This window comes from Hippocampus guttulatus, chromosome 17 (assembly GCF_054856545.1).
Source record: "Hippocampus guttulatus isolate MCC_2025c chromosome 17, RoL_Hgut_1.0, whole genome shotgun sequence".
In the NCBI taxonomy this organism is placed as follows: domain Eukaryota; kingdom Metazoa; phylum Chordata; class Actinopteri; order Syngnathiformes; family Syngnathidae; genus Hippocampus; species Hippocampus guttulatus.
The window spans coordinates 13421337-13446478 of record NC_141277.1 but is presented as its reverse complement, the minus strand read 5'-3'; the positions used below and the strand labels follow the sequence as shown (position 1 = coordinate 13446478).

The 25142-nt window shown below is 46.8% G+C and overlaps 1 protein-coding gene across 3 annotated transcripts; it reads right to left on the bottom strand.

Annotated features, from left to right (window-relative positions):
* Window positions 1-431: 431 nt before the first annotated feature.
* Window positions 432-16898, bottom strand: LOC147192184 (uncharacterized). 3 transcript variants are annotated; one of them, XM_086135192.1, is made up of 3 exons: window positions 16839-16898; window positions 16434-16565; window positions 432-3380 (listed from the first exon to the last, which is right to left on the bottom strand). In XM_086135192.1, exons 2-3 carry the CDS (start codon window positions 16555-16557, stop codon window positions 2068-2070), a joined length of 1437 nt encoding a protein of 478 aa, XP_085991318.1. In that variant the 5' UTR covers window positions 16558-16565; window positions 16839-16898; the 3' UTR covers window positions 432-2067. The 3 variants fall into 3 exon arrangements, with proteins under 3 accessions (XP_085991318.1, XP_085991316.1, XP_085991315.1); XM_086135190.1 differs by having other exon boundaries at window positions 16657-16883; XM_086135189.1 differs by having other exon boundaries at window positions 16434-16883.
* Window positions 16899-25142: the final 8244 nt, after the last annotated feature.

The window sequence follows — 25142 nt, the reverse complement described above, 5'->3', positions numbered from 1 at the left end:
CCCGATCAGTCGACTGATCCCAAGGCGACTGCGAGGTGTGTTGGGAAAAAACAACTTTTTTTCATAACATGAAGCCTGTGTTGCCAAACCTAGCGACTTGGACGGTATATTTAGTGAGTATTCAGACCCTCTCGAGTGACTCTTATTTCAAAAAAGTGACTGGTGACAATCTCGCGACTTCTTCTGGTGTGATTGGAGACTTTTGGAGTCTGCGGTGAAAGCACGTTTTCAATGAACAGCTCCAAGTGCTGTTGTGGCCCCTACCCCAAATGAAGCCGCTGCTGGCTGATCCCGGCAGGTTTACAATTGCCTATTTGCCATCCCCCTGATGACATCATTCAGCAAAGTTTCGGACAGCCAATAGTTAATTTCCTTCCCGATGAGTTGTAAACGCTGCTGGAAGTTTTTCAACAGTAGTGAGCAGCAAGCGATCACAGCTGTTTTGTTTGTTTGTTTATTGAACATAAAACATATATACAGTAATAATTTGACAGAAAATAAGGTAGATAAAAAAAGTAAAAAGAAAGAAATCAATCTTCATTCAACACAGTTATTATGTTCAAGGGAGTAGGAAGAAGTAAAAAACGTATCTAGTCCTACACCCCGAAACGTCAACATGGCTGAGAGGAAAACAGGAGAGAACTGCCATTTTCAACCTGAGTGGGAGCAAGATTATTTTTTCGTTTATTCTCATTCAAAGCCTGTTTGTTTGATTTGCAATGCAACGGTGGCATTGCCGAAGAAAGCCAATCTGGAGCGACATTTCAAAACGGTACAGAGGAGCTACGAGACAGATTTCCCTGCAAAAACACTTTTACGTGCCACAAAAGTGTGGGATTTGAAAGCACATCTTGCAGCACGACAGTCAATCTTTATCAAACCGAAGACGCAGAGTAAGGCAGCAACTATTACTTCATATCAGGTCAGTCACGTCCTTGCCAAACATAACAAGCCATTCAAAGACGCCGATATTGTGAAGGAAGCCTTTCTCGAGGCACTCTGAACATTAAATTGTCCCGTATGATGACTGTTTAATTTTCCTTTCTTACAATTTTACTTACCTTCACGTTCTGTCAATTTATTACTGGATATTTTTGTTCAATGAAAACAAACATACAAAAGGTCAACATTTAAATACGGGCAAACCTTCTGTTTTTGGGCTCCTATTTTAATTTCTCACTGCAGGGAAATGTGCCTCACCAGTCATGAATCTCTCCAATCTTGAGGTAGGGATTTGAAGAAGACTTGGCTGATCCAAGCTTTTTGAGCAACGACAACTTTTTTGGCCAGCAAGCAACACACAGTATCAAACAACAATACATGTGACACATTTCATGATAACATGGAAAATGTCCATTTTGTTCAGGATCACATCCAATCTAAGATGATGAAAAACATATGTGGATATGTGGAGGACTATTCATTCAAGGATGGTTTAATTTAGAAAAAAGAAAAAAAACCAAAGAATGAAAACAAATGACTAAACCTCTCTGAGAACTAATGATAAGGAACAACATTTAAAAAACACCACGCAAAACCAAATAAAAACTAACTCCTGTCAAACCTCAGTTTTCGTCCATAATCCGTTCCAGAAGGCTGTTCGAAAACCGAAACCACGCTCTTTTTCAAATAAAAATGTTTACTGAACACATCTGCTCACAATGGAAAGCAACACAAGGAAGCGTCACTTCCTCGTCTACATCACTTCCTCGTCTACATCACTTCCTCCTGTAAGGAAGACGAGAGGAGTCAAATGGTGCATTCAAGTGCGCTCAGTTTGTTCGAGAACCGAAATTTGTTCGTCATCCGAGGCATAAAAACTCGAAATCTTTGGTTGAAAACTGAATTGGTCGAGAACCGAGACATTCAAAAACCAAGGCTTGACTGTATAATGAAGAATCCAAAAGTATTATAACACCAATAACAATGCAAAATCTTCGAATTCATTACAACAACTCATCAAAAAACTTTTCAATGCACTCAAGGAAAAGAAAACTTCAGGATCCCAAAAAGAAGGCCCATAAAATACAATCAGCCTGATGAAGCTTGCTGAGACGGAGCGGGATTTCACTGATCACTGTTCATCTCATCATCACACTTGTGATCCTTAATCTGAGACTTCCATGAGAATCTTTGGCCACAAACTGAACAGGAGAAAGGTTTCCTATCAGTGTGGGTTCTTGTGTGTCCTGTTAGGTGTGTCTTCTGACGGAATCTTTTGCCACAATCTGAACAGGCATAAGGTTTCTCACCAGTGTGTGTTCTGGCGTGTGTTTTTAAGGTTCTCTTGTCAGAGAATTTTTGGCCACAAACTGAACAGGGAAAAGGTTTCTCACCTGTGTGAGTTCTTGTGTGGTCAATTACGTATCTCTTCTGAGAGAATCTTTTGCCACAAACTGAACAGGCAAAAGGTTTCTCACCAGTGTGTGTTCTGCTGTGTGCATTTAAGGATCCCTTCTCAGAAAATCTTTGGCCACAAACTGAGCAGGAAAAAGGTTTCTCACCAGTGTGTATTCTTGTGTGGTTAATTAAGCTTCCCTTATGAGCGAATCTTTGGCCACAATCAGAACAGGCAAAAGGTTTCTCACCAGTGTGGGTTCTTTTGTGAACTTTTAAGTGTCCCTTATGAGAAAATTTTTGGCCACAATCTGAGCATGAAAAAGGTTTCTCACCAGCGTGGGTTCTTTTGTGAATTTTTAAGTGTGCGCTATGAGAGAATCTTTGGCCACAATCTGAGCATGAAAAAGGTGTCTCACCGTTGTGGGTTCTTTTGTGATCATTTAAGGGTCCCCTCTGAGAGAATCTTTGGCCACAATTAGAGCAGGCAAAAGGTTTCTCACCAGTATGGATTCTTGTGTGGTTAATTAAGTGTTTCTTCCAAGAGAATCTTTGGCCACAATCCGTGCAGGCAAAAGGTTTCTCACCGGTGTGTGTTCTGGTGTGTTTTTTTAAGGTTTCTTTGTGAGAGAATCTTTGGCCACAAACTAGGCAGGAAAACGGTTTCTCACCAGTGTGTGTTCTTGTGTGAATTTGTAAGCGCCCCTTCCGTGAAAATTTCCGGCCACAATCTGAACAGGTGAACAATTTCTCACCAGTGTGGGTTCTCACATGTGTTTTCAAAGCACTCTTAAAAGCAAACGTTTTGCCACACCAAGAACATTTCCAAGGTTTGTTGTCAGTGTGACATAAATCACTATCGGACTCCTCATCCTCATCATCATTCTCATCATCGTCAATATTTGCTGATGTATTGTCACCATCTTTTGTGCAAGGGTGCTCTGGCTCCTCTTCACTTTTAATGTAAGGGGCCTTCTGTTCTTCCTCTTTAAAGTGAGAGGGCTCTGCATCCAGCCGCTCAGGACAAACATCTTTGCTAATGTCTGTAAGACACAAGAAAACAAACAAATGGAATTATGATTTATAATTTCAATGAAGGTTACTCGGAGAGCTAGATGAGTTCAGATTACAACTCAATATGTGACATTACCAGCATCACATATTAGTGGTGGATTTTTCTTTTATTTTTATCCATGGTGAAGGTTTATTTAATTTTTTATTCTTGGTTATTTGTGAAAAGACGTTTGAGTGGTGGAAAAGTCCAGAGCGCAAATTCTGCCTCGTGCTTTTCACCTTTCGCGGGGCATTTCTGAACCGCGAAAAAAAGAGCGATTATTATACAGTCAACCCTTGCTGTATCGCGCCTCATTTATCGCTGCTTCAGTCCATTACGTCCCTCCCTCCCCCCCGACTCCCAAAGTACTGTATTCAGAAAAAAAAATCTGAACGACTGGGAGGTTTTGTACAATCCTATACTGTATCTGCAACGGGCACTCATTCAAGGTGCATGATTGGTGTCCGGTGTGACGTCGACCAATTATAGCAGAAGTGGATTTATCCAGTGAGCTGATTGGCTGCGCATCTTCGCAACCCCATCCAGCGTGACGAGACACTCGGGAAGCGTTGTCTTGTCACACTGTTGATTCTCTGGCATACTGTCTCTTTTATTTGCTTCGTGTGTCATGTTCCTGTTCTTGTTTCCCAAGCAGGTGGCAGAACCTGCTGGGTGTACGTACACTTGCTGCTATTTCAGTCATTAGGGAGCCATGTATTTGAGGACCAAAAAATGTTCAGCAGGTTGTCGGAGTATTGTTTGACCTTCCTACTGCTGTTGCTCATGTGATCATTTTTCTAGACCTCTTGCTTTGGTCGTGTTTGTTCTGGTTCTTTGGGTTTTATGTTTTTGTAAGTGTTGTTTTTGTTCTCGTTATTTGTTCTTGCTTACGTGAATTGGTTTCTTGGCATTTCATTTGACAGTCTCGGGTGAATTTCTTCCTTGAACTTTTTGCAAGCGCTTTTGGTTATTGTATTGTTTGTCTTTCCCTGGTCAGTACTGTAGTTTATTTACATTTTTCAGAGGCGGTCATGAACGCCTCTCAAGTTGAGCGGACGCCTCTCGAGTTGAATGGAAGGAGCGTAGCACCATCTAGTGGAGGCATTGTAGATTGCGCCTTTTAATGCGAAGCGTCTAATGTATGAATTTTTTTTACAAAATAGCCATTCATTGAAGGTGCGCCTCATAATCCAGTGTGTCTTTTAGTGCGGAAAATACGGTATATATATATATATATATATATATATAAGTGATAATTTTACAGTTTCCCCCCGCCAAGTCCCAGGGACTCGTTGATCAGAAAAGTCTGAGTCCCATTATGCATTTAGAGAGTCCCAAATTTTGCTTTCTGAAATGGTCTACTATGATAACAACACAAACAACAACATATACATACAATTATAAACAAATGTTGCAAAATTTTAAATAATTCAGTAGCAGGCCTGAGGATTTCGGAAATTCACGGTAACCGTTTTTCGATTCCATCGGATTACCCAATGGGAAATTTTGGGTTCCGTAAACGTTCATCATGGGAACCCATTTTTCTATTTTGACTGATATTCATAATCAGGAATTCTGAAATTCAAAAGTTTCAAGGGTAAATGTTTGAAAACTGCATTAACAGTGAACATTACATCAGCAGCCGCAGGTTAAGAACCACTGCAATAAAATCTGACATTTTGACCTTTTTGCCTGATTTTAAAAAAATGTTATTTAAAAAAAGAATTTTAGATTCTGTATTCTGGAACCACACAAGGTCTTGAGCACACGAAACGCCAAAATCAATGTTGTTATCTCACAACATCAGTTTTTATCATCTCTTAACCAGAGACGATAATCATAATGAAAGTCGTCTTATTAGATACCTGGGGTATCCTAGTGTGCCATAGACCTGGTGGGGTTGCGGGATAACTAAAACTCAGTTTTTAATGATTTTTTTTTTTTTAATCAGGCTAAAACATCAAAATTGCTGATATCCGAGGCCTTTTATTTTGAAATGGGGCAACAGATCTGAATGAAAGTACTGTGGTTGGATACTTGGGATTGCCTCAGACTTGGTCTAGTTGTGGGATAACTAAAGTTAGTTTTTTTAACGATTGAAGTAGAGTTAACAATGACTTTATTTTTTTATCTCAACTTTGGAACGCTTCTTGGTGCTATTCTGGCAGATTTCATTCTCCCTGGGTGAACTCATCGTTGGTTGACCGCCAAGAAATTATTTAGTTACATTCTTTTAAACCCAAAAGAAAAACGTGCATACATCAGTTGGAAGGCTTTTATTTTGAATGTGGCCAATGTCGCTCCCATGCCCCACATTACCGTAATGTAGAGTATTAACAATCGCAGTGGCGGCTGGCTGGACTTCAATTTTGCGAGTGGAGGCGCAGTCCGCAGTGGTGCTTCCGAACGTAATGGCACTCACCCCAGAGTTGCTGAGCTATTTACAAAAGACTGTACCAGAAGACTTCCATATCCCAATGGATCCAGAACATGTTTGTGTATTTAGTCATTGTCCGTGATAGTTTTTCACTCTTTCGTGTTTGCAAGCGTGCTGAAGCTATAGCTAACTCAAGTTAGCGGGGAACTCCAGAATAAAGTATGAAGTACTTTTAGCATGATTACGCAGGTAGTTTATCTGTTGTCGGCATCTTTGCCTAGGGCAGTCCTTCTGTAATGTTTAGTCACCAAAATTGTGTCGCAGACAACTGGCTGGTCAATCAAACGATTGACGACAGGGTTGAACGACGCGAGCCACGATCTAATTGAATTAGTTTATTTTCACTTGGCACAAGAACAACCCTTTTGCGTGTCTTTTACATTCGTGGCCAAAAGCCGTTTGTCTGTACACATGTACACTGAAATACTGACAGGTTGTAAAGTGATCAGCATATTTTCATTTAAAATTTCAGGTTATATTGCCAACGTTGGAAGGAAACTCTGCCCGAAATCAAGGACACCCTGTGCAGTGAGTTATGTAACACGCATTTCAGGTTGGACCTGTCTTTGACACTAAGAAAAAAAATTGGACAAGCATGCATCACAAACATTGTTATTGAGGCACGGTACACACATCCATCCATTTTCTGATCTGCTTATCCTCACAAGGGCCTTCTTTGGGTTGTTTGTTTATTGAACTAAGAAACAGATAACAGAAATTTGGGAGCAAGGCAGGGGAAGTCCATCCATCCATCCATCATCTACCGCTTATCCGGGGCCGGGCCGCGGGGGCAACAGCTTTAGCAGGGAAGCCCAGACTTCCCTCTCCCTAGCTACTTCTTCCAGCTATCCCCGGGGGATCCCGAGACGTTCCTAGGCCAGCTGGGTGACATAGTCTCTCCAGCGTGTCCTGGGTCTTCCTCGGGGTCTCCTCCCGGTGGGACATGCCCGGAACACCTCACCAGGGAGGCGCTCAGGAGGCATCCGAATCAGATGCCCAAGCCACGACCCATAGCTCGTGACCATAGATGAGGGTTGGAACGTAGATCGACCGGTAAATTGAGAGCTTCGCCCTTTGGCTCAGCTCCTTCTTCACCACAACAGACCGATACAACGTCCGCATCACAGCAGACGCTGCACCGATCCGCCTGTCGATCTCCCGCTCCCTCCTGCCCCCACTCGTGAACAAGACCCCAAGATACTTGAACTCCTCCATTTGGGGCAAGATCTCCTCCCCGACCCGGAGGGGACACTCCACCCTTTTCCGACTGAGGACCATGGTTTCAGATTTGGAGGTGCTGATCTTCATCCCAGCCGCTTCACACTCGGCTGCGAAACGCTCCAGTGAGAGTTGGAGAGCCCTGTTTGAAGATCTAACAGCACCACATCATCTGCAAAAAGCAGGGATGCAATACTGAGGCCCCCAAAACGGACCCCCTCAACGCTTCGGCTGCGCCTAGAAATTCTGTCCATAAAGGTTATGAACAGAATCGGCGACAAAGGGCAGCTTTGGCGGAGTCCTACCCCCACTGGAAACAATTCCGACTTACTGCCGGCAATGCGAACCAAACTCTGACATCGGTGGTATAGTGACCGAACAGCCCGTATCAGGGGGTTCGGTACCCCATACCCACGAAGCACCCCCCACAGAACTCCCCGAGGGACACGGTCAAACGCCTTCTCCAAGTCCACAAAACACATGTAGACTGGTTGGGCGAATTCCCACATACCCTCGAGGACCCTGCTAAGGGTGTAGAGCTGGTCCACTGTTCCACGGCCGGGACGAAAACCACGCTGCTCCTCCTCAATCTGAGGCTCGACTTCCTGACGGACCCTCCTCTCCAGCACCCCTGAATAGACCTTACCAGGGAGGCTGAGGAGTGTGATCCCTCTGTAGTTGGAACACACCCTCCGGTCCCCCTTTTTAAAAAGAGGGACTACCACCCCAGTCTGCCAATCCAGAGGCACTCTCCCTGTTGACCACGCGATGTTGCAGAGGCGTGTCAACCAGAACAGCCCCACAACATCCAGAGCCTAGAGGAACTCCGGGCGGATCTCATCCACCCCTGGGGCCTTGCCACCGAGGAGCTTTTTAACCACATCGGTGACTTCAACCACAGAGATAGGAGAGCCCACCTCAGAGTCCCCAGGCTCTGCTTCCTCCAAGGAAGGCGTGTTGGTGGAGTTGAGGAGGTCTTCGAAGTACTCTGCCCACCGGTTCACAACGTCCCGAGTCGAAGTCAGCAGCGCCCCATCCCCACTGTACACAGTGTTAGTGGTGCACTGCTTCCCCCTCCTGAGACGTCGGATGGTGGACCAGAATTTCCTCGAAGCCGTCCGGAAGTCGGCTTCCATGGCCTCACCGAACTCTTCCCACGCTCGGGTTTTTGCCTCGGCGACCACCGAAGCTGCGTTCCGCTTGGCCAGTCGATACCCGTCAGCTGCATCTGGGGTCCCACAGGCCATAAAGGCTCGATAGGACTCCTTCTTCAGCTTGACGGCATCCCTTACTGCTGGTGTCCACCAGCGAGTACGGGGGTTGCCGCCACGACAGGCACCAACCACCTTACGGCCACAACTCAGATTGGCCGCCTCAACAATAGAGGCACGGAATATGGTCCACTCGGGCTCAATGTCCCCCGCCTCCCCCGGAACATGGGAAAAGCTCTGTCGGAGGTGGGAGTTGAAACTCCTTCTGACAGGGGATTCCGCCAGACGCTCCCAACAAACCCTCACAATACGTTTGGGTCTGCCAGGACGGACCAGCATCTTCCCCCACCATCAGAGCCTACTCACCACCTGGTGGTGATCAGTTGACAGCTCCGCCCCTCTCGTCACCCGAGTGTCCAGAACATGCGGCCGCAAATCCGATGATACAACTACAAAGTCGATCATCGAACTGCGGCCTAGGGTGTCCTGGTGCCAAGTGCACATATGGACACCCTTATGTTTGAACAAGGTGTTCGTTATGGACAATCCGTGGCGAGCACAGAAGTCCAATAACAAAACAACACTCGAGTTCTGATCGGGGGGGCCGTTCCTCCCAATCACGCCCCTCCAGGTCTCACCGTCATTGCCCACGTGAGCATTGAAGTCCCCCAGCAGAACAAGGGAGTCCCCAGCAGGAGTACTCTCCAGCACACCCTCCAAGGACTCCAAAAAGGGTGGGTATGCTGAGCTGCTGTTTGGTGCATATGCACAAACAACAGTCAGGACCCGTCCACCCACCCGAAGGCGGCGGGAGGCAACCCTCTCGTCTACCGGTGTGAACCCCAATGTACAGGCACTGAGCCGGGGGGCAATGAGTATGCCCACACCTGCTCTGCGCCTCATCACCGTGAGCAACTCCAGAGTGGAAGAGAGTCCAACCCCTCTCGAGAGAACTGGTACCAGAACCCAGGCTGTGTGTGGAGGCAAGTCCGACTATATCCAGTCGGAAATTCTTTGCCTCACACACCAGCTCGGGCTCCTTCTCTGCCAGAGAGGTGACATTCCATGTCCCAAGAGCTAGCTTCTGCAGCCGAGGATTGGACCGCCAGGGTCAGGCAAGGGAAGTTAAAAAAAAAGAAAAGAAAAAAAAAGGGAAGTTAAAAAAATAAAAACAAATAGTGATAATTGAACACAATTTACATGGTCAAAGGAAGTAAGAAGTAAAAAAAAACCTAATCTAGTCCCACCCCTTGTTTGTTTGTGAGTTTTAACTTGATTTATTTTAAAATTGTCATTGATTGTTCATTTGGCATTTCGCAATCTGAAAGGAAAAAGTCAATGTACACTGGCACATTTCTATATCACTCTACTCTCAGACTCAATCAATATTCACTTACAATACAGCATTTAATAATTTTACCAACTTAAATCTGATTTAAATTGTTTTTTTTTAACTTGACTTTTAAACCTGTTTTTGATCCCAGCAAGCGATTCACACTTCTTGATTCGAGGCGAGGAAGCTAAGAGCAGACAAAACTCGGCCGAGAAGTCCTGACGAGTACAGTAAACATTCTCTAGTACGGACTCGTGTTTGCGCTGTCCAATCTGTCCTGATAACAGAAATTCCTCATTTGGGAAATGAGCATGGTACATGTCCTTTATGAACCTGCAAGTATGTTGACAAAATGCACATGTAACAACACAATCAATAAAATGCAAAAATATACTGTCCAAAAAGTGTTTATATAACAAAAACTGCAATACAGGTGTACCCCCCCAAAAAATCACAACAGTTCAATACGTACAGTATTTTAATGTTTATTTTTTCTGTCTTGGGAAAAAATGTGTCTATTTTGGATTGTTTTGTTGAATGCATTCTTTGGTTTATGACAATGCTTGCCTGTGTGTCATACAGTTTTCTTGCAAGTTGCAAGTAACTGTCCCATTGATCACCGATGTCTGGTGATTCTTGTGCATACTGAAGGATTTTTGTTGCCATTTGCATTGCTTCCTTGTTGGATGGTGGCTTGTCATCAGGAGTTGAATCGATGCCTTGTTTTTTTAAAGTTTCGTAGATTTGCGTCTTTCTGACTACAAGTGTCTCCTGGATGCTTTTTACTTTGTGTCCAGCCTCGCTCAAACGGATGCATTTCACTTGCTCCGCTACAGTCATTACAGTTCTTCTACGTTTCGATGCCATGATCTACAGGACGCAAGTGAATAAAGTTAAAATCTTTCGCAAATACATTAAAACGCACACCAATAAGAAGTCACTTACATGTCGTCGTTTCGAATCTGATGAATGAAAACGGCGAAGCGAACACGTTTCTTTCACAGACGAACACAGAGAAGCTCCACCCGCTCTATTTATATGGACACGGAACACTGTAACCTTCCACACAAAATAGTTCCAAACAAGTAACAATCGCATCAGTGGCATACATCGTATACCTGTATGATACAGGTAACTTTGGTCTTGTCAGTGGAGCAATCTGGCAATGTTTTAAAAGTAAGCTTTCCATTCATAAACTCTTTAAATATCTGTTTTCGGTGTTTCGCGCTGCCGTGGCTGGCAAAACAAACGTGCATGGACCTATGCAGCGCGCTTGTTTTGTTTCTGGTTTATTTATAGAGCAACATAACATCCGCTGTGACGTGTGCCGCGTTAATCTCGCGATAAAAAATTTAATCCCGTTAAAATTCATTTATATTAATTCCAATAAAAACGCGCTAAACTGACAGCTCTAATATATACAGTATATATATATATATATATATATATAAAAAATAAAAATCTTCATCTCACCCCTCGGGTGGTGTCCGTCCCTCATTCAGCTCGGGTCCTCTACCAGAGGCCAGGAAGCTTGAGGGTTCTGCGCAGTATCCTTGCTGTTCCCAGCACTGCACATTTCTGGACTGAGATGTCCGATGTTGTTCCCGGGATCTGTTGCAACCACTCATCTAGTTTGGGGGTCACTGCCCTGAGTGCTCTGACCACCACAGGCACCACTGTCACCTTTACCTTCCAGGCTCTCTCCAGCTCCTCTCTGAGCCCTTGGTATTCTCGAGTTTCTCATGTTCCTTCTTTCTGATGTTTCCATCACTTGGGACCGCTACATCCACTACGGCTTTCCTTTGCCCTTTATCTATGATCACGATATCTGGTTGGTTCGCCATTACCATCTTGTCAGTTTGGATCTGGAAGTCCCACAGGATCTTCGCTCTGTCATTCTCCAAGACCTTCGGAGGTGTTTCCCATTTTGACCTTGGGGTTTCCAGTCCATACTCTGCACAGATGTTTCGGTAGACTATGCCAGCCACCTGGTTATGACGTTCCATGTAGGCTTTCCCTGCCAGCATCTTACACCCTGCAGTTATGTGTTGGATCGTCTCAGGTGCCTCTTTGCACAACCTACACCTTGGGTCTTGTCTGGTGTGGTATATCTGGGCCTCAATGGCTCTGGTGCTCAGGGCCTGCTCCTGAACAGCCAGGATGAGTGCCTCTGTGCTGTCCTTCAGGCCAGCCCTCTCTAGCCACTGATAGGACTTCTTAAGCTCAGCCACTTCAGTTATGGTCCGGTGGTACATCCCGTGGAGGGGCTTGTCCTCCCATGATGATCCCTCTTCCAGCGCCTCATCTTCTGTTCTCCATTGTCTGAGATATTCTCTGAGTACGTCATCCGTTGGAGCCTTCTCCTTGATGTATTCATGGAGCTTGGATGTTTCATCCTAGACAGTGGCTCTCACACTCACTAGTCCCCGGCCTCCTTCCTTTCGGCTTGCGTACAGTCTCAGGGTGCTGGATTTGGGATGGAACCCTCCGTGCATGGTTAGGAGCTTGCGGGTCTTAACGTCCGTGGTCTGAATCTCTTCCTTTGGCCACCTTATTATTCCTGCAGGGTATCTGATCACTGGCAGGGCATAGCTGTTTATTGCCCGGGTCTTATTCTTACCATTGAGCTGGCTTCTTAGGACTTGCCTCACTCGATGGAGGTATTTGGCCGTAGCCGCTTTCCTTGTTGCCAGTTCGAGGTTGCCATTGGCTTGTGGTATACCGAGGTACTTGTAGCTGTCCTCAATGTCTGCTATTGTTCCTTCAGGGAGTGAGACCCCTTCAGTGCGGACTACCTTTCCTCTCTTAGTCACCATCCGACTACATTTCTCAAGCCCGAATGACATCCCGATGTCGCTGCTGTAGATCCTGGTTGTGTGGATCAGGGAGTCTATGTCCCTTTCACTCTTAGCATACAGCTTTATGTCATCCATGTAGAGGAGGTGACTGATCGTAGCTCCATTTCTGAGGCGGTATCCATAGCCTGTCTTGGTGATTACTTGCCTTAGGGGGTTCAGTCCTATGCAGAACAGCAGTGGGGAGAGTGCATCACCTTGGTATATGCCACATTTGATGGACACTTGGGTAAGTGGCTTGCCATTGGCTTCAAGTGTGGTTTTCCACATCCTCATCGAGTTCGCAACGAAGGCTCTTAGGGTCCTGTTCACCTTATACAACTCCAAGCATTCAGTGATCCATGTATGTGGCATTGAGTCATAGGCTTTCTTGTAATCAATCCAGGCTGTGCACAGGTTGGTACGTCGGGACCTGCAGTCTTGTGCGACTGTTCTGTCAACCAGGAGCTGATGTTTGGCTCCTCTGGTATCTCTACCAATGCCCTTCTGTGCTTCGCTCATGTATTGATCCATGTGTCCACTTATCTTAGCCACAATGATTGAGAGAGGTTATTGGCCGATAGTTGGATGGGACTGCACCCTTTGAGGGATCCTTCATGATCAGGATCGTTCGCCCTTCGGTTAGCCATCCTGGGTGAGTCCCATCCCTCAGCAGCTGGGTCATTTGTGCTGCTAGGCGCTCATGGAGTGCTGTGAGTTTCTTTAGCCAGTAGGTGTGGGCCTGGTGCTGTCCAGATCTTCATATCTGAGACTCTTTCCTGTATGTCTGCCACTGTTATGGTAACTGGGTTCTGTTCAGGGAGGTTGCTGTGCTCCTCTCTCAGGGTCACCAGCCATTGTGCACTGCTGTTATGTGCAACCTCCTTCTCCCATATGCGTTTCCAGTACCTTTCAGTTTCCAGTCTTGGTGGGTCAGCTCTGTTGTTAGGACCCTGCCACTGAGCGTACACTTTCGCAGGTAGTGTTGCGAACAGCCTGTTTATTCGTCTGGCCTCATTCTCTTTCGTGTACCGCTTTATGCGGCTGGACAAGGCTTGGAGCCTTTGTTTGGCAGTTTCGAGTGCTTCAGGTATGGTCATCTGGATGTACCTCTCGGGTATTGGCCTTTTCATCACACCTCTCTGGGCCTCCGTCAATTGACTCACATCTTTCCGAGCCGCCTTGATCTTAGCCTCCAACCGTCTTTTCCATGGTGGGTAACGTATCTCATGGCTTCCATGGTTGCTCTTATAGCCAAGCATCTCTTGGATCACTGATGCTGAAGCGTATATCAGCTCATTGGTTTCCGTGATCGTTACGGTAGGGATCGCCCTCAGTGCTGCATTCACACTTTCCATGAGACTTTCAGGTGGTACTTCACATAGCTGTTGTAATCGGTTTCTAGGTTGCCCAGCTTTCATTCTCGCCATGATCTTAGCTTTCAGGTCAGTTGCTGCCTCGCTCAGCATTTCATTCATTGGGGCTGGCCTCCCAATCTCATCATCTGCATTCATTGGGGCTTGCCTCCCAATCTCTGGTATGACCTCCTCCTCTGATCTGGCAGCCTGGGGCCCTTCACCATGGAACCTGCGTTGTACCTCATCAATCTCAAGTTGTGACAGCAGTTGCCGTTTGTGGATGTTGGAACACTGAGTTACTAGTTGTTTCGTGGTCAACCGTGACTGTGGGTTTCGAAGTAACCATTCAGCCCACATTCTCTGCATGTAACCCCTCTGACTAGGGTTGCTTGAGTAGTAGCATTCCAACAGAGCCATGTTATCGCATCTCGCCCATCTCCGCTTTGTTCCAGTAGCCCATTTTTCATCAAGGTGCTCTGGTTCCCCAGCACCTGACGCAAACCTTGTGTTCCTATTCTTTGCTCGTGCCCTCGGTGAATTGTACACGAAGCAAACTGAATGAGAATCATGATGATAAAAGATAGAGCGCAACAGATCTGATCACAAGCTGCAATTGCAAACTGCTGAGCGCTAACAACTTCCGGTGACGTAATCACGCGCCACCGTAAATTTAAGATTTACCTGCTTTATTTTATTTTTTAATTTTTTTTTTGTGAAAATGAGACTGATAAGATGATTAGTGTGCAGTGTATATTAACACAAAAAATATATTACTAAGATGTACAAAGACACAAAAATTGTTGTTTGTTTTTTTTCTTCTCGACACTCCTCGGATCTACTTGGGACCTGCCTTAGATCTACCGGTAGATCAGGATCTACCTAATGGGCACCCCTGTTTTAAATGCTCCTGAAATTAAGTGCTGCTTGACGAGCCTTTATCATACCTGTCAACCTTTCGGAGCGCCAACCTGTATAAACTACCAAAAAAATCCTTATAAAGAACAAAAAATCCTTATAACATACCAAAGCATTTTATATGTCAAAATAACGGCAGAAAAAAAACCACGAAATTTTCAATGATATTTATTGTAGATCTCCATAATACAATGTCTGGTTAATGTCTAATCATCATTCTACTTAGTGGCATTACTGTGTTCAGAGTTGTATTCCTGCGTTACTTTTTTCAGCAACTCCAAATGATTTGGAGTTGCTGAAAAAAAAAGACGGACATTTTCAGAATCCGTATGATTTGTGCAATCCGTATGAACTATGGCTAAACCGTATGAGTTGACAGGTATGCTATACAGTAAATATTCCCATCCCCGGAATTCTATACAAAGGAATATCCTTCACCCGGAATAAAAACCTATGCATTAACATTTTGACTACGATATTACGTGTTACCGGAAGTTGCGTAAGCGGAAATTCCACTACCCGTAACCCGGATGGAGGTGTAATGCCGCGGGAGCTTAAATACACGCAACGCCCACCCGATGCGACGGAAAAGACTGACGCTGAAACAAGTTTTCACTTCGCGTTTTTCGATCATCAGATTCTAAACGACGACGTGTAAGTGAGTTTTTATTGCCGTGCGTTTTACTGTAATTGTGAATGATTTTAACTTTATTCACTTACGTCCTGGAGAACGTGGCACTAGTTTAAAAGCAGCACCCACTCGACATGACCGAAGAAACGTGTTCGCTTCACCGTTTTCATTCATCAGATTCGAAACGAAGACATGTAAGCGTGTCTTCGTTTGTACTGTAATTGCGAAAGATTTTAACTTTATTCACTTACGTCATGTAGATCATCGCATCGAAACGTAGAAGAACTGTAACAACTGGAGCGGAGCGAGTGAAATGCATCCGTTTGAGCGAGGCTGGACACAAAATTAAAAAGATCCAGCAGACACTTGGAGTCGGAAAGACGCAAATTTACGAAACTTTAAAAAACAAGGCATCGATTCAACTCCTGATGACAAGCCACCATCCAGCAAGGAAGCAATGCAAATGGCAACAAAAATCCTTGAGTATGCACAAGAATTACCAGACATCAGTGATCAACGGGACAGTTACTTGCAAATAGCAAAAAAACTGTATGACATGCAGGCAAACATTGTCATAAACCTTTGAATGCATCCAACAAAACAATCCAAAATACACATGTTTTTCCCAAGACAGAAAAAAATAAACATTAAAATACTGTATGTATTTTACTGTTGTGATTTTTTTTGGGATACACGTGTATTGTAGTTTTTGTTATATAAACAGTTTTTGGACAATATATTTTTGTATTTTATTGATTGTGTTGTTACACATGCATTTTGTCAACATACTTGCAGGTTCATAAAGGACATGTACCATGCTCATTTCCCAAGTGAGGAATTTCTGTTATCAGGACAAATTGGACAGCGCAGACACGAGTGCGTACTAGAGAATATTTACTGTATTGTGTGAATGTATGTGACGTCACTGAAGGCCTAAGGTTGAAATGCACGGCCCGCCACTGATATGTATATACACACACACACACACACACACACACACACACACACACACTCACTCACTCACTCACTCACTCACTCACTGCGTACAAGAAAGACAGCATTTGAAAAGAGTACGAGACAAGTGAGACGAACGTTGTGACCAAACCTAATCTTTGAAGAACAACTCTTGGCTGCATCCTGCCAATGGCGTCCAGCAGTTGACGTTGTCCCTTGTGGTCCTCTTTTCCTCCACAAAGTTCCTCCTCGTATTCTGATGTTCTTGCGCACATTGTTCACACTGAAATGACAACAACAATTTTACGTTTACGATCTCTGCAGAGCGATGTGTTGATCACGAGCGCCTCTTTGTTTGCGGCGAGCAAGCTAACCGAAGCTAAACTAGGCCGAGAAACACCACCGAACACCGAGACGACTTTAATCGGGCACGAAACTTCAACGAAAGATGTTTTGGTCCAGTGAGATGACGGTGGACGCCCCGAGTGGAGGTTTGAACATGTTAACAACAAATTCAGCAGAATTTTGTCAAGAGTGTCGATCGCTCCTTGCTCACCAATCCTGGACTGCGGACAAGACAGCGATTGTGAACACTCTGCAACATGGAAAGCTGCCGACAGAGAGCACCGTTGACCACCTTCAAAATAAAATATACTTAATTTATGCATGTATGTGAGTGGTTTGGATTTCAAATACTATACAGTCTTGTAAAATAAAAAATGTTTAAAATAATTTCTTCAGGTAACGCTGAGTTCACCCTGAGAGAATAAAAGCTCTCTCAGAATAGCACCAAGAAGCGTTCTGAAGTTGAAACAGAAAATAAAGTCAATGTTAACTTTCCATTAATCACTAAAATGTCACCTCATTCAAAATAAATAAATACATTGACGAATTAATTAATTTTGTTTTCCCGCAGCCAGACCACGTTTAGGGCACACGATGCCACCCAGTATCTAACCACAGTGCAGTACTTTCATTATGATCTGATGTTACATTTCAAAATAAAAGGCCTCTAAAATCAGAATTTGTACCTTTGCGCTTGTTTAAAAAAATATATATATTGTAATGCCCTTCAGTAGCGGAGAGAAGGATGCTCGCAGTCGCTGATACTATTAATCATTTTTAATAACAAAATAAGTAGTAAACACACGCATTCAAAGGAGTTGCTGTTAGCCACAACTCACGCCCATGCGCTCCCCACTCAGACTAACTCCCGGAGCCAATATTCCCCCCAACCTGGCTCCTCCCCTCCCTATGACATCACACAAATACAAGAAACAGATATTACACTGCCCTCCCCTTTATGAAACCCTCGCCCCGAGGGTTCAACAAAAAAAGTCCTCCAGCCGTCGTGGTCGTCGCCTCAGCCTCTGTGGTCGGCCTGGCTCTGAGTCGATACCACCTTCAGCTGGCTGGCTTGGGACAACATTGGTGGGATCCGGGGAACATGGATCCACCACATGTTCTGAACTGGTGGATGAAGCGGACCCCACCTCAAATACAGGAACACCGCTGCCCCGGTAGGGGGCCAACCTGTCCCGATGTAGGGCAACCTTTCTGCCCCTGGGGGGGACTGCCACCCGATAAACTACCTCTCCCACCCGCTCAAGTACCCTACATGGACCGTCCCAATGGCTGTCTAGCTTGGGGCAGCGCCCTTTTTTTCTTTTAGGTGTATACACCCAAACCAGTTCCCCAATCTGGAAGTTCCGCCCCTTGCTGCGCACGTCATAGTTCCGCTTTTGACGTGCACCGGCTTTCTCCAGCTCGTCCCGTGCGAACGCGTGCGCTGCCTCCAGCCGATCCTGCAGTTTGCGGGCATACTCCAGTCCCGGCTGGTCCTCTGAGCTGCCGGGAGGTCTTCCAAACGCCATCTCTGTCGGTGTCCGAATTTCCCGGCCCAGCATCAGCAGAGCAGGAGTACAGCTCGTGGAACTTTGGACCGCCGAACGATAAGCCATCAGTACCAGCGGAATGTGCTGGTCCCAATCACGTTGGTGTTTGGAGGTGAGGATGGCGAGCTGCTGCTGCATGGTGCGGTTAAATCGTTCCACAAGACCATCGCTCTGCGGATGCAAAGGTGTGGTGCGTGTTTTCTGCATGTCCAGGCGTTTACAAAGAGCAGCAAAAACTTTGGACTCAAAATTTCTACCTTGGTCACTGTGGAGGATATCTGCAGTCCCAAACCGACAGAACATGCCCTCCAGTAGCGCATCCGCCACTGTCTCTGCCTCTTGGTCTGGCAGTGCGTATGCCTCAGGCCACTTAGTAAAATAGTCCATCGCACATAGCACGTAACGGTTCCCTCTGTCCGTCACGGGGAAAGGGCCCATAATGTCCACAGCAACCCTCTCCATGGGCGCCCCAACCCTCTGTTGCTGAAGCGGTGCGTGCGATTGGTCTTGAGGTCCCTTGTAGGCCGCACACTCATCACAGCGCCGGCAGAAGTCCTCTACGTCCCGTCGATGCTGACCCCAATAGAACCCCTGGCGCAGCCGTCGGAGGGTCTTGGTGCTGCCAAAGTGTCCCGAGCCGGTGCTCCCATGGCATGCTCTCAGCACCACCTCTTTAAGAGCTCCGGGCACTACCACCTGCCATCTCTCCTCCCCGGTGGCTGGTTCCTTCCAGGCACGCTGCAACACGCCGTCCTTCATGCGTAACACAGCAAACTTGCTCCAAAAGCCTTTGGTGGCAGCGGAGAGTCCCATCACTCCTTCCCAGGGTGGCCTCCTGCCACTCTGGACCCACTGTCGCACAGGGTTGAGATCACGGTCCTCTTCCTGCTTGGCAGCCCACTCTGTAGTGTCCACAGCCTCCAAAGTGCAGCATGACGGTCCAGCAGCAGTCGCTTCCCCACGCAGCTCCAACTCCCTGGCATCCCGCCGGTCGCAGTAGCTGCAGCCACTAACAGAACATGGCCGCCGGGAAAGGGCGTCCGCATTGGCATGTTGAGCCCCAGCCCGATGTACCACTGTGAAGTGGAACGCCTGCAGCTCCTCCAGCCACCGTGCTACTTGGCCCTCTGGTTCCTTGAATGACATCAGCCACTGCAGTGCGGCGTGATCTGTCCTGATGGTGAAAGGCACGCCACACAGGTAATACTTGAAATGGCGTGTAGCCAAAACAACTGCTAACAGTTCACGTCTGGTAACACAGTAGCGTCGTTCACTCTTGTTGAAAGTGCGGCTGAAATAGGCCACCACTCGCTCACCTTCCGGCCCCACCTGTGACAACACCGCCCCCATGCCGACATTACTTGCGTCCGTGTCCAGCACAAAAGGTAAGGCTGGATCTGGCGGGGTGAGAACAGGAGCATTCATGAGGGCTCTTTTTAGGCTGCAGAACGCCTCCTGACAATCCGGCATCCAGAGGAAGGGTTGGTTGTCTTTAAGGAGGTGGAACAAGGGCGCCCCGATGCAAGAGAATCCCTTCACGAACCGTCTGTAGTACGAGGCCAGCCCCAAGAAGCTTTTCAACTGCTTCTGGTCCCTTGGTACTGGCCAATCTTTAATGGTGCGGACCTTCTCCTCCAGCGTGCTGATGCCCTCACCGTTCACTCGGTGGCCCAGGAACTCCACCTCCCGCTGCATAAAGTGGCACTTTTCTGGGTGCAGTTTCAGCCCAGCCGCTGCAATTCTTCCCAGCACCAGTCTCAGAGACTCCATTGCAGCCTGAAAAGACCCACCATGGACGAGGACATCATCCAAATACACCAGGCACCTTTGCCTCGGAATGTTCGAGAGCACTGTGTCCATCAAACGCTCAAATGTTCCTGGTGCATTGCATAGTCCGAAACTCATGACCTTAAACTGCCAGTGTCCTCGGGTGGTGCAGAATGCCGTCTTGGGTCTGGACTCCGTGGTGATGGGGACTTGCCAGTAGCCACTGCGCAGGTCGAGTGATGAGAACCACGCGGAGCCTGAGACCAAATCCAATGTCTCGTCTATCCGTGGGAGCGGGTAGCAGTCCTTCTTTGTCACCTTATTGAGCGGCCTGTAGTCCACACAGAACCGTGGTCTGGTGCTCTTTTTCCGGGGGACCATGACCACGCCAGACGCCCACGGACTATCAGAAGGCTCTATGATCCCTGCCTCGAGCATGGCACGGATCTCCTGATCCGCGGCCTCCTGCTGGGCCAGAGGCAGGCGTCGGGGCCGAACCTTTACTGGTCGCGCGTCACCGGTGTCGATGTGGTGCTCAACCAAGTGAGTGAGGCCCACCTCATTCTCACTGAGGGCAAAGATGTTCTCAAAGTCCCACAGTACCTGCCACAGCTGCTCACGCTGCTCGACATCCAAGCCGTCACAGTTCTTTTCCCAAATGGACCGGATAGCCCCAGTCCGGTTCTCTGTTGGCCGACCCGGGGTTAACTCCACTGACGTAGCTGGGCTGGATGTCATTGGCCCCGCCAGTGAGAAGTCCATCACGGGGCGAGCGGACTCTACCCGATCTACCGTCGACTGTCGAGGAGTCAGCGCTGCTGCTGCATTGGACAGGCTGGGTCCGGTCATCCGCACATCTGTGTTCTCCGCTGCAGGGTCTGCATTGTTGACGGCCACCCCCGGAGTACCCTGCCTAGACGCCAGGATCAGCCCTACATGCTGACCACTCGGCAGGGTGAGCACCCCAGCTCCCAAGTCCACCACACATTTCGCAGCTTTTAAAAAGTCCCGTCCAAGAATACAGGGATCACTCACGTCAGCTACCCAAGCTGAGTGGGTTGTCGAAAGACCCCCCAGGACGAACAAAAATGTCCCTTTGCCTCTCATCTCGGCTGTTTCACCGGTCACGGTCCTCAGTTTTGTAAAGGTCGATGTTAAGACGGTCCCTACTGGAACAACGTCAGGCCTCACAATTGTGGCTGAAGACCCAGTGTCCACCAGGGCTGTACAGGAAACGTCCCCAATCTGCACACGAACATGACTGGGGTCCCCCACGTCCGTCCAGCCCACCGTTATAGCTTTCTCTCCGAATGCGGGTTGCAGTTCCCGGTTAACAACTGTAGGGGTCCGCGTTGTCGGGGCTACACGGACCCTTTTCCGTTTCCCTGCTGGTTCAACAATTTTGGGCAGCGCCGCAGCAGGTGACCTGGCTGTCCACAACCCCAGCAGACAGCCGGGCGTGCACGATGTCCGCTTCTTTCCTCCTGCTGTGCTGGGCGGGTCTTTATTGCGCACACAAGCTCCTCCAACCACGCTGGCCTGGGCTCCTCCCCTTCCGACAACGAGGTGGCCAAAACGGGGCAGGCGGATGTCTGTAGCGCCCCCTTGGTTGCAATCTCCCACTCTGTAGCGAGAGAGAGTGCCTCTCCCAGGGCTGCCGGGTGGGCAAGCTGGACGTGCAGGCGCAGCTCATCCGGTCTGAGAGCTTGGATGAACTGATCGCGTATCAGTTCATTTTGGATCTCATTCGGCATTCCAGCATATGCGCGCCGACCCAGGCTCTCGATCTCATGAGCAAGACAACGGAGTGGCTCACCGGGATGTCGATCCCGCTGCTTGAACTCACAGCGCAAAGAGTCTCTCAAATTAAACTCCCCAAAGCGCCTCTGCAAAGCACCCACCAGGGCGCTGTAATCGAGTCTCTCTCCGGGGCTCAGCAGCAGCAGACAGGATGTAGCCTCCTCCGTCAGCGAAAGCGCTAACTGCACTGCTTTCACCTTGTCCGACCAATCCGCTGCGTTGGCCACCAACTCGAACTGTGCTCTATAAGCCTCCCAACTCCCTTTTCCGGAGAATTTAAGAGCTTTCATGGAGGGCCACGCGAGCCCAAGGGCGCCGCCATGCATGTTTACGTCCGTTGCGATGGCGGCGGCACCTGCCGCTACGTCATGGCGTAACTCAGTTTTGGCGGGCCCGCGCTCATTTTGGCGCGAATCAACAGCTTCATGGCGACCGCGCCCGTTGCAACTCGACTCAGGCATATCAATCACGCACGGTACGGCTTCATCCTTTACCGTCCGCCGGGTAACGGGATCGCCGCACGGAACGGCCTCTTCCTTCACCTTCCGCCGAGTACCGGAGTCGCCGAACATCCTTAGCAAAAACGGGAGTGCGACGGGTGAATCCAAAACTTCTGACACCAATGTAATGCCCTTCAGTAGCGGAGAGAAGGATGCTCGCAGTCGCTGATACTATTAATCATTTTTAATAACAAAATAAGTAGTAAACACACGCATTCAAAGGAGTTGCTGTTAGCCACAACTCACGCCCATGCGCTCCCCACTCAGACTAACTCCCGGAGCCAATATTCCCCCCAACCTGGCTCCTCCCCTCCCTATGACATCACACAAATACAAGAAACAGATATTACACTATATATATATATATATATATATATAGATATATATATATATATTTTTTTTATATATACTCACATAGGTTTGTTGAGTTAACCTTAAATTTGCGGTGATATTGTTTTATTCCAAAGCAGTTATTTCAGCTTGAGTTCTTCAATTAAATGGTGTGGACACAAATGTTGCTTTTAAATTCAGTTTATTTATTTCACACAAATGTAAATAAAATTGCGTTCAACAATGTTGTACTGATTAAATACGTATTATATGTATTATCTGCGATTGGCTGGCAACCGATTCAGGGTGTCCCCCGCCTACTGCCCGAAGACAGCTGGGATAGGCTCCAGCACCCCCCGCGACCCTAGTGAGGATAAAAGCGGTTCGGAAAATGAATGAATTATATCTATTGTTATATGTATAATACGTATTATTATATGTCAATTGGTTGAATTCAAATCAAGATAATGACGAACCACAGTGCGGTGCTGCGACGCAGGGCGTCAATCTCCTCAGAGCAATGCACGACTTCCATTGTGCATGAGTGATGTCACTGCTTCAGAACAGCCCCACCCCCTCAGTGACAAGCCAGCGTTCATGCAAACGGCAAGTGCAGACATGAGTCGGGCGCTTCTGTGTGCTGTTAAGGAGGTGCGAATCACGAGGAATGGCCGGTAAACTCGTGTAATAATAAGACACGTTTATATGATCAGTTCAGGCATATTTATTCTATTGCCAAAACAACTTGGCAGCACGGTGTAACACGAACCGTGGCCATGAGCATAGCGTCTGCTCACTGAAAGCGGAAAATTTGTTCATTTGTACATCCGGCATACCTCTCCACAACAAAAGCAAGAGCAAGAGCGCTACACATAACATAAATCGCCAACACCCCCACTCGCTATTAGCTCACTGGGCAAAACAACAAAATTGCAAAGCACAACACATTCACAGTTCAACACTCTCCAAAGATCCACATAGCAAATTCCCTCAACCCTTGTTTTGTCGCTGGGTTTGTTCTTTTAAATATCTGAATACGTGTTTTACTCTATTCCAAAGCTCCACAGTTGGTTCACTCAAATGCTGAGATAGTTTGTTGACAACATAATTGATGTCAGGTCTTGTACATGTACAGTAGATAAGTATATTAAACTTCCCACTGCTTCCCTGTACTGTCACGGCTGTTTTAGCGTTTCTGCATTTTCAGTGTATTCTAGTTTTGGTTCACAAGGGGTCTGTCTTGGTTTACAGTTTTGCATTTCAAACCTTTCTAAAATCTTTTCACATATCTTTCCTGTGACATTTTAATTTGTCCATCTATTTGTTCAAAATCGATTCCTAGGAAATGTTTTAATGTCCCTAAGTCCTTCATTTTGAATCTCTGAGTGAGTACTTGTTTTACATCATCCATTACTTTTTCCCATTTTGCTGTCAGCATACAGGGAATAAACTGCTGTCACCACAACCTTGGTCAGCTCCTGTGATTTTGTTTCTGTGAAGATGTCACTGATGTCACTCATACATAGGCCGTTGTATTTGTCGATTAGTGATCACAAACTGTGAGCAAAAAACAAGGAAAGAATTTGCTTTATTTTGGTGGTGGAGCATTTGTGACACAAGTTTATTTTGTCGCCCAAGCGGCAATGCTGCTAATATTTATTGTACAGTGAAACTCCTCTACAACGAAATCATGTTTGCAGCAAGAAATTTTTCACAACAGGGGGTTTTCACTGTAGCAAATTTGATCTCAGATGTAAGCACACCCACACCCACACACACAAACGTATGTGTACATGCACACACAAACGTATGTGTACCTTATTTTTATTCCAATAGTGCATAAGTATGAGCACACACTTATTTGACACTTCATATTTTCAGTGTAGAAAGAAAAAAAGGGAAATAAATTGCGAAATTTACGATCAGCATTCACTTTCACTTACATCAATTTCTTGGATAATGTCTTTTATTTAGCTTGCTCCGTCTTTCGTTTTGATCACTTTTACCCTCTCTTCCAGCATCAGAGCTCTTCTTGTCTTAGCTGCTTGACATCCAAACGTCCATTTTGTAGCCATTTTAGCAATGCAAAGTCCATCCTCATCTGAATCTAACAATAACAAATACTTCCTGGCATGCAATGAACTTTTAAGCCAGCCACGGGATGCTTCGTAGTCCTCGATGGCCATAGTTAGCTCTCGAAGGCTAAAAACCTTACGCTAACTGGAGCGCTTCTCTCTCATTAGCGCTCCAGTTAGCATAAGGTTTTTAGCCTTCGAGAGCTAACTATGGCCATCGAGGACTACGAACCGTCCCGTGGCTGTTTTTTGTATGATAACAAGTAAAGCTTCGAGGAAACGTTCGTTTATTTGAATGTCCGTCGAGCCACGGGACGCTTTGTAGCATAAAGTTGCTCCGTCTTGCTGGAACCAGAAATCTCAGCCAGAGGCATCATTGGACCAATCTTCATCGAAGAATCTGGCGCAGCAGTGACAGTCACCAAGGAGCGGGATGTGGAGGTCCCCAAAACTTTCAAGAATGACCTCCAGACCATCTACCCGTCGCTCATGA

Bases quoted from the DNA above. Each gene is read 5' to 3' on its own strand.
- LOC147192184 (XM_086135192.1), bottom strand. From the start codon at position 16,557: ATGTGCGCAAGAACATCAGAATACGAGGAGGAACTTTGTGGAGGAAAA. The intron at 3,381-16,433 runs GTTTGGTCACAA...TGTGTCTTACAG, and splicing joins AGTTGTTCTTCAAAGATTAG to ACATTAGCAAAGATGTTTGT.